General features: G+C 38.1%; 1 protein-coding gene across 1 annotated transcript in view; it reads left to right on the top strand.

Moving 5' to 3' along the window:
- Positions 1-13,031, top strand: part of CASK (calcium/calmodulin dependent serine protein kinase) — a 368,265-nt gene that overhangs the window by 189,087 nt on the left and 166,147 nt on the right. The window contains 1 exon segment of the mRNA XM_070067495.1: positions 2,792-2,864. Within this exon segment, the coding sequence (XP_069923596.1) occupies positions 2,792-2,864 (73 nt within the window).

Raw genomic sequence — 13,031 nt, 5'->3', positions numbered from 1 at the left:
TCAGAAATTCATACTTTTAAATGCTCATTCATTGAATTTTGTTATTTGAGGGTTTTTGGGGGGGGATTTTCTTTAGGCTAGAAACATTTTAGGGGAGCTGTCCTAGTACTTGTGTATCCAAAGTAGTCCAATATGTAAGTACATGCTATGTCTACTTTACCTACTTTAAACTTATCCACTATTCCACATTGACATCTGGATGGACAAAGAGGATGTTCCTAAAGTCTTCAATTAAACTTGATGATAATGATAATATTAGGAAAATAATGTCTTAGCCTTTGAAATGTGCTTTCGAGTTTGCAAAGCACTTTCATATTTGTTGTCTCTTAGCCATCTTAGGGACTCATAGATCCTCCAAAGCCTGATTTGAACCACTTAAGGTCTTAATACCAAGTTAAGACCACTCCAACTTAAAACTTACTTATAGGCTCCCCTGGCCCAGAAATTGAACATCACAACTAATGACTGCATGAACCCAGCTCCCTGGCTTCAAGTTGTGAGAACATAATGAGAAGTAGAGGAACAAAATCTAATTTTTTTTTCCTTCCTTCCTTTCATTTTTCAAATGAAACCTTCTAATCAATTTTAATGCATGTAATATTATGCTAATTAGAACCAAATGAGCTTGGTTAGACCAAAGAGGGAAGTTGATGGAAATGTCTTTTGTAAGTTTATTTATTGTATTTGAAAGGCAGAGTCAGAGAGAGAGAGAGAGAGAGAGAGAGAGAGAGATTGTCCATTCACTCATTCACTCCCCAAATGTTTGCAATGGTTGGGGCTGGGCAAAGCCCAAGCCAGGAGACTGGAATTCCATCTGGATCTCCCATGTGGGTGGCAGGGACCCAAGTATTTGGGCCATCTTCTGCTGCTTTCCCATCTTCTGCTTGCATTAGCAGGGAGTTTGATCAGAAGAGGAGCAGCCAGCACTCAAGCTGGTGTTCATATGAGATGCCAGCATCACGGGCAGTGACTTAACCCCCTACACCACAATGCTGGTCCTGAAATGTCTTTTAATTGTAAAACAAAAGTAGGGAATTTTTTTTTTTTACTTGAATCATAAACACACATACAAAGTCATTTGTGAGTACTATTGAATTGCTTGTTTTTTTTTTCAAAAGGTTTCACATATTTATAATTAACCCAACCTACTAATACAGAGCATAGAAACAAAGAGAAAAATTATATTCCCAATAAAAATGGCCAGCAATCTGGTGATGTTTTCAGCTTGCTGTGGTGACATGTCAGTGACCTTGATACGGCATGAATATGTGTGCCATGTCATGTGCAATTCATTATAGACCCAGATTGATTCTTTTCCAATGTCTCATCTTAAATTGCACCTGATTTTATTGCCAGTTTTTATCTGAATGGGATTATTTTGCATTTCTTTCTTGGCCAGGGATCTCTTGATCCTGAAAGTCTTGTGAGAAGATGTAGAGAAGAACAGAATCAAACACAAACACCACAGTGGTGGAGAAAAGTTGAGGTAGTTTTTATTTTAAAGCAGAAATAAAAGATCGGGAAACAAAGCAAAACTCATTGAATACTGTACAATAAATAATGCTGAATCTGTTGCATTTCTGTGTACCTGGGAAGAAAAAGGAAAAATGAGAAAGGAGCAGAGATAATAGGGGTAAAAGAGAAACGCAGATACAGAACAAGTAAAATAGAGAACAGAAAATGGAAAACTCAGAAGAGAAATAGGAGAATTTTAGAAATAGAGAAAAGAAATTTTAGAGTATACTGAGTAAACTACAGACAGTTCACAACTTACGGTGGTTCAACTTACAGTTTCTTTTTTGACTTCATGAGGGTGCAAAAGCAGTACACATTGAGTGAAAGTCGTACTTCAAGTTTCAAATTTTTATCTTTTCCTGAACTAGCAATATGGGGTACAGTACTCTCTCACAATGCCTGACTCTTAAGTTATTGTAAGTATTCTGACAACATTTCAAGTAAGTTTAGACTATACTTTGATGTGTAGTTAGCTGGCTGTATTAAATACATTTTCAATTTACAGTTAATTGGCTTGTTGGAACATAACCCCATCATAAGTTGAGGAATATTTGTATCTGTCATCCCCTTGCTAGTTTGCCCTATTACTACTTTTTAGTGACTTTTTAAAATTCTAATCCTTCCTTTTTTCTTCACCTGTACTCCATGAGGGATCCTTAGCAGGCCCCAGCTGACTCTGGGAATTCACACTTCCTAGGACATGAACCTAGAACTAGCCATGCTTTGTTCAAGGATGCCCTAACTGAAACTTGATTATGTTATACAAAGAAATTGTATATAGAGGAGGGTCCTGCCATCATGTGGCCTCAGAGACAAATGGAAATAAGAATAAAGGGCCAGCTTTGCTGGCAAATAAAAGGCTCCTATGCCTATGGTCAGCATCCTTAGGATAGCTCTGAGCACTGTTTACTTAGGAGCAATCCAGTTTAACTAACTACAAGTAAGTGTGTATGGGAAAATTGTGGAGGGTTTTTTTTTTTTTTCATGTTTTAAGCTTCAATGTTGAGTTTGCAGCTCAGTTTTACTCCCAGTTCGTTAAGTAATCCTTTGGACTTAGCCTAGAAAATATAGAAATACTATTTCATCATGAAGCTCATAAATGTGAGTTTGTCAACTTTTTCATTATTAAGCCTCACTTTCCAACCAGTCCTGTCTGCTCAAATAGAAAGCGTCCACAGACAGTTGCTATGAAGGTGGGAGTTCTATACTGGGATCACTGTATGCTGTTTTAAAATAAGACATGTTTACAGCTTTACATTTCTTTTGTTTGTTACAGCCATTACATGAGACAGATACTGGAAGCTCTGCGCTACTGTCATGATAACAACATCATTCACCGTGATGTGAAGGTAAGTCCTTTTTATCGCTGACTTTAATGTTTGCAAAGGGAAACTACCATAGCAATGGTAGTAGTCAGAGAATTTTCTTTAATTTCTTTAAGAGAACATCTTACGTTTATTTACAAATAACATTTTGTTTAAATGCTTTATATCTGGTCAATGTACTGATTCTTAATAGGAACACTTTTTATAATTTCAGTGACTTTGTTTTACTAAAACATACATACAACCTAAAATTTATTATTTCTCTTTTGCCATTGTGTGTGTGAGAAATGAAAAATCCTAACAAAATGGAAAAACCAAATAATATCCTATGCTGGCTTAATTGGAAGGAAAATTAGAATGTTAGCTTAAATAGTAAAAGTAATCATATGCTTATATTTTAATGTAGAATAGTTAGCATTGTATTTTCTCTGTAGAAAATTTTTAAATAGTATAAAATCATAATTATAACTGTAAGGCTGCCACAAAACACACCAAGCACCGGAGTAAGGGAAAGGGTTTATTGGTGGGGAAACCCTACAGACCGGAGGGGAGAGGCAAAGAAGGAAAAGAGGGAGACAAAGAATGTAAGAGAGAGATCAAGGGAGAGAAAGAGATTGAGAGAGATATATCAGGAGACAGAGAGAAAGAGAGCCACGTGCTCAGGAACAGGTCCTCTTAAAGGTTTGCGCTTGGAGGGGGGGCAGGGAAGTAAGAGCAGTGAATCCCATTTAGGGTGGGGGTGGAGCTGACACCGGTGGTTGAGCCATGGGGTCACCTGGCTTCCAGCCATGGCTGCTGGGGTTAGAGCCTAGGATGGTGTCCGGGGTGTAGATCGCACCATAGATAAGACTGTGCCATTTTACTAACAATAACTGTAATCCAATTTGGACCCTTAGAATATCAGTATTATCATTATTCAGCCTTTCTGTCTGTTTGATACTGTTAGCAATTTAATTAGAATTCTGTGTCCCTAGCTTTTACAGTGTCAAGAAGAAAATAGAGGCAGGCAAGAAAGGAGACCAGTGGGTATTTCTACTGATCCCCAGCCTGTACCAAGGCCCAGAATGACCAGGGAGCCCCTGAGGTCTCCCTGGCCATGGGCTATACTTTTATACTGGCATCTCTCCTAGCCAATGCTCATTCTCTCAAGAGATATTATTAAAGTCCTGGCTTCCTCAATGTATTTTAAATTTTTAAGAAAATTAAGTAGAGTTTAATTAAATTTCTATAACGTTTCAACAGTTTTTGCAGAAATTCTTGTAGTTAAAAGCTGAGGGAAATTGTGAGCAATTCCAAAACCATCTAAAGGAATCTTACAATGGCAAATGAAAGTCACTGGAGAAATCTACAAAATATGTACGAAATTATTATATATTATTATACTGTTATATGTACAAAATTATTCTAAATTCATTGAGAAAAATCTCATTCTTTTCAAATGTAACAAGAAAAAATATACTGCTGTTTAAAGTAGTTAAGTTCCTGCCACCCAGGTGGGAGACCCATGTGGAGCTCCTGGCTCCTTGGCTTTGGCCTGACCCAGCCCCAGACTGTTGTAGGCACTTGGGGAGAACCAGCAGATGGGACTTCTGATTTTTTTTCTCTCTCTCTCTCTCTTTTTCTCTGCCTCTCAAATAAGTGCATTTTTATAGACTATGAGTTTATCTTGATACAAAAACAATTTTGAAATTCGTGCATAGATTTTTCATAATATACATTGTGCATATATTATAAAAGTAATTTTTATACCAAAATAAACTCATACTTTTTTCTATTTTCCATGAACTTTATGAAGTGCTCTCACATACAGAGTAAATTATATCTCCTTGTATATATTATAAAATAGATAAGTTGCAGACTTAAAATGTATCAGATTGTTCATTTGTGTAATACTACTGCATTCAAAATTATTTTGCTCAGAGCAGTTTTATTTTGAATGACTTCTGGAAAGATCATTATATCAATATATAATAATTATGAACAACATACTTTACTGTGATATTTCTGGTAATAAGGTCAACTTTTGATGAATATTTGATATAATGATAACTCAGAACCAAGTGGAATCCAAATATTTAACTTCACTTCCTAAATTACCTTCTGGCTTATTTATTCAACAAATATTTGAGTACCTTCTTGATGCAAACTCCTATGCCTGGAGCCATAAAGTATTATGGTGTTAGTAGGGAAATAAAACAGTGTATCTGTTATCTCCTACAGCAGATCAACACATGCCACAACTTAGTGACTTCAGACAACAGCTTCCATGTATTTGCTCAGGTTTCTGTAGTTTCTGCAGAGCTTCATGAGGACTGCTCACTTCTGTGACACAGGCTGCTGGCTGAGGCCGCATAGTTGGTTTCCACAAAGACTTCACTTCCTTTTCTGCTGTCTCAGCTGTGACTTGAACAGCTGGGAGCTGACAGAGCCCTCTCCATATTGTCTCATTCAAGGCTTCTCCCTCCCCACATGTAGCCCTATCTTCAGCAGGACAATGTCTCCGCGTTCCAAAAGAGCAAACTTCTTGGAGCCCAGGCTCAGGGATGTTACTGTGTCACATCCTCTGCATCCTGTTTGTCATGTTAGCCCCCAAAAGATCACAAGGCTAGCCTGGGTTCAAGCAGAGGAAAAATAGATCCATCTTTTCTTGGAAGGGGTGCCAGGTGTGTACAGAAATGGGAGAACTTGTTGGTGGCCTTCTTTATAAGCAGTCAAATGATTGGTTGTGAGACTGAGTGTTGTGAATATCATTAGAAGACAGAGTCAGAGAAATTTCATGGAGAAGAACATGTTTGAGCCTGGTCTTGGTAGTTCTACAGAGATAAGAAGACATGTCACAGAAAAGGTGTGTGCAACTGTCCCAAGGCAATTTTGGGCTGGATTATATTAGAATAGCTTATTATTTCCAAAAGATACACCAAGCCATTTTCAGGAACCATGCAGACACATACTGAGGAAGAGAAGTAATTCGCAAACTGTAAATTAATTAGGAAGAAACAACCACAAGAAGCAGTGCTATTCAGTTGGCAGGGAGACTCAACACAGAGCACACATTAATGATGATAGTCTTTACTTCAGTACCAGCCATATATGTTTTATGGGAGTAAATGGAATCTTCACATTTCGTTAATTGCCAATCTTGAATTTTGGTGTTTTTTTTAATTATTTATTTGAAAGAGCTACATAGAGGGGGAGAGACACACAGAGAGATCATCCATCTGCCATTTCACTCCCCAAATGGCTGCAATGGCCAGAGCTGGGCCAGGCCAAAGCTGTGAGGAGCTTCATCTAGTCTCCCACATGGGTGGCAGGGGCCCAAACATTTAGGCCATCTTCTGCTTTTCCCTGGCCATTAGCAGAGAGCTATATCAGAAGTGGAACAGCTGGGAAATGAACTGGTATCCATATGGGATGCCAACATTGCAGGTAGCAGCTTAACCTACTGCCAGCCCCTGGTGTATGTTTCTCACTCTGTCTTGGGGCTGGCACTGTGGTGTAGCAGGTAAGGCTGCCTGCAGTGCCAGCATCCCGTATGGGCACTGGTTCGAATCCCGGCTGCTCCACTTCCAATCCAGCTCTCTGACATGGGCTGGAAAAGCAGTAGAAGATTGCCCAGGTCCTTGGGCCCCTGCACCCACATGGGAGGCCTGGAAGAAGCTCTTGGCTCCTGGCTTCAAATCGGTGCAGCTCCGGCCATTGCGGCCAATTGGGGAGTGAACCAGTGGATGGAAGACCTCTCTTTCTCTCCTTTTCTGCCTCTCCTTCTCTCTGTGTAACTCTGACTTTCAAATAAATGAATACATCTTTTAAAAAAAAAAGACATTTGTCTGAAATATAGGTGTTGAGTGTCTCCTGTGTGTAGGCAGTGTCTTAGGAATTGGAGTTACATCAGTGAACCAAACAGACAAACTCACTACCCTCATGGAACTGACGTTCTAGTTCAGGGAGACAGATAATAATCAATAAGCAGAAAGAAGTAAACTATTCTAGTATAGGAAATACTGCAGAAAAACTAGAGTGTCAGAAGGCTAGGGAGTGCTAGGGAAGGAGCCACAATTTTAAATAGGGTGGGCAAAGCAGGCCACGTTGAGATGCCATCAAGCCAAGGACTTGGAGAACAAGATGGAGTGGGCTAAGCTGCTATCCAAGGGAAGAGAGTTCCAGGTAAAAGGAAGAGCCAGTGTTGGGGTACTGAGACAGGAACTTAGGTGGCATGTTGGAGGAACAGCAAACTGTGGGTAAGGCAAAATGAGCAAAGAGTAGAGAGGTCAGAGAGAAAAGAGGAAAGGGGCTTGAATTTTCACCAGGAGAAAAATGAGGAGTCACCAGAGTTTGGGACCATGACAGACTGTGATCTGACTGTCTGTGGTAATGAGGCTGTGTAGCTTTTTTTTTTTTTTTTTTTTGGTAATACACTGCACAGGGGCTCAAGGGTAGAAGCAGAGAGACAGGAGATGAACCTGCCTGACTCAGAACAGAGTGGTAGCAATGCAGGTGGTTTAAAAAAAAAAGTAGTTAGATTTCAGATGGATTTTGAAGGTTTTTTTCAACAGGATTCTCTAATATAACTTGATAACTTAGGTAAAACTTGCTCAGGACTGTGTTATAGGAGTATTCCAACATAGGGATCTTTGTAAAACTTTAATTACAATACATCTCATGTAGCTAATCATTTAAATTTCTCACTTAGTGTATTTGCCAATAAGCAGCCTAAGAGCTTTTATTTGCATTCAGCTATATTTTCAGTGACTTGTCTATATGTACATTCAGTTTGTATGTAGACTTTGGTTCCTGTAGTTAATGTTTTTGTTCAAATTCTCTTTCATTATACCTAGTAAAGGAAATAAAGACTACTACACCACCTCATTTCTCTTTAAAAAAAAAGTTTAGATTATTTAATTGTCTCATCTAGCAAAGAATATTCTCAAATTCCTTTCCTTGCTCCTATTTTTCCTCTTTCCCTTCCTCCTTCCTTCCCTCCTTCCCCCCTTTCTCTCTCTCCCCCCCCCCCACTTCCTCATCCTAAACAATGATCCAAAAGCATTAGATTTCCCAACGGTCTTAATACTATATTACTAATAATGCTTTTTTCTTTACTTCTTAGGTATTTCTCTTTTATTTAAGTAAATGAAGAATTTATTAGGGGGTTTGACTCATGCAATTGTGGCAGTTGAGAGGTCCCACAATGGGTCATTTGCAGGCTGGAGAGCCTGGAATGCTGGTTGTGTAGGCTTAGTCCAAGTCCAGAGGCCTCAGTATCAGACAAGCCAAGGATATGAGTCTCAGTTTGAGGCCAAAAAGCCTAAGTTCCAGCAAGGGGGTCACTGGTATGCTCCGGGAGTCCCAAGGCCAGCAGCTGACATTCAAGACAGGAGTTGAGCACGTCCCAAAATCACCTTCCCATTTAGTCTCTGCAGACCCCCAGCCCATTGGGTCTTACCACCCAGTGCATTCAGACTCATATGCTAATCTCATTTGGAAACACCCTCTCAGACATACCCAAATAAGGCTTTTCCAAGTTTCTAGGTATTCCTTCACCCAGTCAAGTGGACACCATAAAATTAACCATTACAAGGCTACCCCTTATCAACTTAATGCCGATACACATCTCCTTAAATGGTACTTAATTTCCACATAAAGACAATAACAAGGTAATAGTTGCCCTAACATAATGTAGCTATTCTGCATACAGCCGAAAATGCACCATCCCTTACCCCCGAAGAGGAGGTGAAATCCTTGGATAGCATTTCTTGGGAAATCATCATCATTGAGTCTAAAAAGGATTATATAGGTTAGATTTGAGTATATAGTACCATGTGGCCTGTAGTGGAACCTTTGGGAGAAGCAATTTCACATGTAATTGCATAAAAAGGAATTGTATAATTCTTTGAAATTTGGGGAGATGTGTCATCATAGTACAGGGTATATGTACAGCCACAGTAGTGACATTTGGGCCAGATAGTTGTGGGAGGCTCCCCAGGGTATTGTGAGACGTTTCATAATATCCTGCCAATCCCACTAGAAGCCAAGGGCATCGTCCCCCAGTTGTGACAACGAAAAACATTCTCAGACATTGCCAGATGTCCCCTGGGGCACAAAGTTGCCCCTGGTTAAAACACACTGTCATAATGTTAGATTTCTCATGCTTTGCCTCACAACAAACATTAAGAGATATATGCAAATTTCTATTTTTCTATCATCTTCCCTTTAATTCTTTTTCTTCTGAAATAATGTGAAAGCTTCCATTCCGTTTCAATGATTTTTTTTCTTTTTTTTCCTTTCACCCCTAAATGTAAAAATCCATTATAAAGAAATAGCAGTTGTCATGGTAAATGCAATTCCTGACTCCTTGCCTGTCTTCTTTGGCTCTACTAGGAGTTTGTGGAATATTCTCATCTCCCCTAGCTCCTGGGTGTGAGAAGAAGCAGCATTCCTTAAACCTTTCTGTCCCTCTGACCCACTCTTGTACACTTTTCATAACTGAAGTTAAAATGAAGCAGCTCCTGAGGCTGCAACATTCTACAAATGCAATCACTTTCCATTCTGAATGGGGCTTGGACCCTGGAGGTTTGGGTGCTCACTTCTTATTTCTCAGAACTGTAGCACATACATGCAGCTAGAGGCCTCCCACCCAAGGGTTTCTGGGTATGCTTCCTTTAAATGGTTTTCCTTGTAACCCCTGTAAACACGCCTGGCTGCTCCTCAGGCCCCTCCTGGTCTCGGTTCTCTTTTCACCTGCATAGGCCGTGACTTTATTAAATGTGTGTTCATCACGTAACACTGGTTACCATGGCATTGTGGATTTCTTAAAGTATTCCTTCCTCTATTGCTCTGGGTCACTGATGTTTCTTTTACATCTGTTACCGCAACTCCCAAAAGTCCCTCATGTTGTACAAAGAAAAGTAAATTCTCATTCAAACAAAACTTACGTTTATTATTCTTTATTATAAGAAGCATACTGGTTAATTATTGACACTGCTTTGTAAGGTTGTTGAACTTGTACCTTCAGGTTTGAAGTGTGGGATTTCAATGGATGTGCTTAGAAAAATCTCAGGAATTATAAGATCATCATAAATTTATCTTGCATTTCTGACTGCTATTCTTCTCTTTGCCCAACCTGTCTTTACCCCGTAAAAATCGACTCTTTGATTTCTGTGTGTGTCTGTTTTAAAAGGATGTTTCTTTTGCTTATTAGGAGTGAATGCTTTCACTATTCCTGCCCTTCTGAGCCAAGGGTAGCATGTATGATATAACCAAGGAGATTTTTTTCATCAGTGTAAAATCTCTCTAGCTGTATGTCTACCCATTGATATCAATTTGATTGGAAGGATCACTGCATTAGGCTGCACCATTGAAATGCTTAGCAAATTGCCACTGTCCACTCTGTGCTCCCTTGTGGTTTGCTAGCAAGATTGCCTTTCAGTTTGTCCTCCCACGCTTGCTCATAACAGCTCCCACCCCAGTCAACTGGAGGCCAGGGAGAGGCTGAGAGTGCTTCCCAAGTCAGCACGATGGACCATCTTCCTCTTCTACACAGGGAGTGGACATTAACCTCCAGTTTCAGGAGTTGATCCTGAGTTTTGCTTGTAGTCTTAATTCACGGTTTGTGTCCCTAAGTAATAGCTTACTGAAATGCCTTAATGAGAGTATGAATATAAACAGAATAAAAAAGGACATAAGTATTTTATGCCTGTTTTCTACAGCTAAAATATAATCTTGTTGACCTATCTGTCAGAATTTGAGATTTTTAAAACCACAGACTTGTTTTTTACTATAACCCATACAGATACATGAAAAACAGCATGAAATCCAAACTTTGAAATTAGGGTAAAGTTAAAAATTGATATTTTATATGAAATACTGTGAAATTAAATAACTTTCTTCCATTACACAAAAAAGTTCAACATGGTTCACAATCAACTGTTGAGGAAAGTCTCTATAATATATAAGTAAACATGATAATAATGAACTCAGTACAGAGCATTCAAATGGGAGTTTTCTATCAGAAAATAAAGACAAATTGCATACCTCTTTTCCTGCTCTTTTTAAATATAGGAAATGCTACTTTGCTAATTATATTTTATTTAAAGTAGGAGATGGAACTATAAGGAGATTTTTAGTATTAATTTTTAGAAGTTTTATATGTAATATTTTTGTAACTCTTAAGTGCAGTGAGGTTTAATACATTGTAGCTTAAGTTAATTAAAAAGTACCCATCTTCTTAGTGTTTTCTAAGTCTGATGAGTTTTGGTTTTAAAACTTGGATAAAAATAAAACTACTTTTATAACTGTGGGGAAATCTGGGCATTTCAGACTCTCTCCTGATGAAATTTGAGTTATTCTGTGATTCACACATCTAGGAGGTCACTGGACCAGACACCTCCTTTTACAGCCAGCACTCAAGGAGGTCACTTGGAGTTTCCATGTGTCCTTTGTCTCTGCAAATTAATGAGCCAGAAATCTGGTCACTACTAGTACAGGGTATGCATTGCAGATTCTTAGAGCCAGAATGCACTCAGACTTTTCTCTGAACATTTTCATCTCTCAGTGCAGCACTGAAGTAAAAATGGAGGTTTTTTTTCCATTCATTTTTAATGAAAATTTCATAAGTGTGCCAGAATAACTCCTAGTGATTTAGCTCTTCGGAAAGCTGTTCAGAGAATTGCTTCCACAGTTCTAATTCGGGAACAAAACATGCTATGAGATTATTAAAGTTTTGAAAGTACAGGTTGAATGCTCTAAAGTCTGAAACTTTTTGAGCACTGACATGATGTTCAAAAAGTTTCAGGTTTTGGAGCATTTCAGATTTTCTGATTAGGTCACTCAGTAAAAATCTTTTGCAGATATTCCAAAATCCAAAATACTCTGCAATCTGAAATACTTCTGATCGCAAGCATTTTGGGTAAGAATATTCAGCCTATAGCACGTAAACTTCATCTTCTTGTTGAGCATTGAAGGAATTAACTATATGGAGAAAAAAGGTTGACTGTTCAAGCAGGTTACACTTAATGGTTGATTTTTATTCAGCTGTTCTTGTTTGGTTCTGATCTGAGATGAGACTGCAGATATCACAGGAGTAGAAATAGAAAATTGGTTATAGTTCCAGAGTTGCCTATGAGCTCTTTGGGGAGATAGAACACACATTTTGTTGTTTTTATTTTTTTAATTATAATGTATATAATACAGAATATAGTCATCTTCATTTGTCTTACTGACAAGATAACGTAGAAGAAAGAAATAACATTAAGAAATTCTTATTCTTTAAATATTTACTTAGGCATTGGAAAAAATTTTGTAATATAACTATGTACTCAGTTATTTCATCAGTCAATTGGCATACTTTAGAGTTGTGATGATTACAATAATGAATACAGAGCGTATAAGCAGAGTGCCTGGCACACACCAAGTGCTCACTAAGTGATAGCTACTCGAAATATAACATCATCTGACTTAAGAATGGTACCTGTGAGTAAGGTAGAATTTTCTGTTCTACAAATAAAGAAATCAACACTTAAAAAGGTGAAGCAACTTGCCTAAAACTGTCTACCAAGTAAGAGGTGGAGCCAGGATTGAACCCCATGAGCCTGACTCCAAAGACCAATGTCTTAAGTACAACACTATTACATTGCTTTATCACTTGTCCATTCATTTCACAAAAATTAACTGAATATATCTACATGCCTGGTACCATTAACCATTAATAACAACAGTATTTATATTGAACACAGAGGAAAATACACAAAATGTGAAGATGAATGCATAATAACATTAGATTAGCTTTTATTTTGACAATGCCTAATCTAAATATTTAAAAATCTCTATAAGTGATATCTGCTTAATAAATATTAGAATCAATGACTATTGCTTCTCCCAGTAACATGAACTAGATAATATCAGATAAATAAGGTGTTTATAAAACCTTGGATTTTGACACCGTGTCTTTACTTAGGCATTTAGGACAAGACTTAAGTGAGGATATCTTGTTCATTTTTTTTCTTTTATGTTTGAAGTTTTTTAAAGTTACCAACAAGGCAAACACTAGCCATAGACAGACTCATGTATTCTAACTACTAGAAGGCAGACAAGTCATAAACCATTTGCTTCTTTATCCTACAGTCATGAAAATCTGTGTTCTGATCAGAAGTATCCACAGTTGAAAAAAATAGTCTGTTGGTTTAACTTGCAGTTGGA

Source organism: Oryctolagus cuniculus, chromosome X (genome assembly GCF_964237555.1).
Source record: "Oryctolagus cuniculus chromosome X, mOryCun1.1, whole genome shotgun sequence".
NCBI classification, from domain to species: Eukaryota; Metazoa; Chordata; class Mammalia; order Lagomorpha; family Leporidae; genus Oryctolagus; species Oryctolagus cuniculus.
The sequence above is the reverse complement of the archived record's forward strand: the minus strand, read 5'-3'. Positions and strand labels throughout refer to the sequence as shown.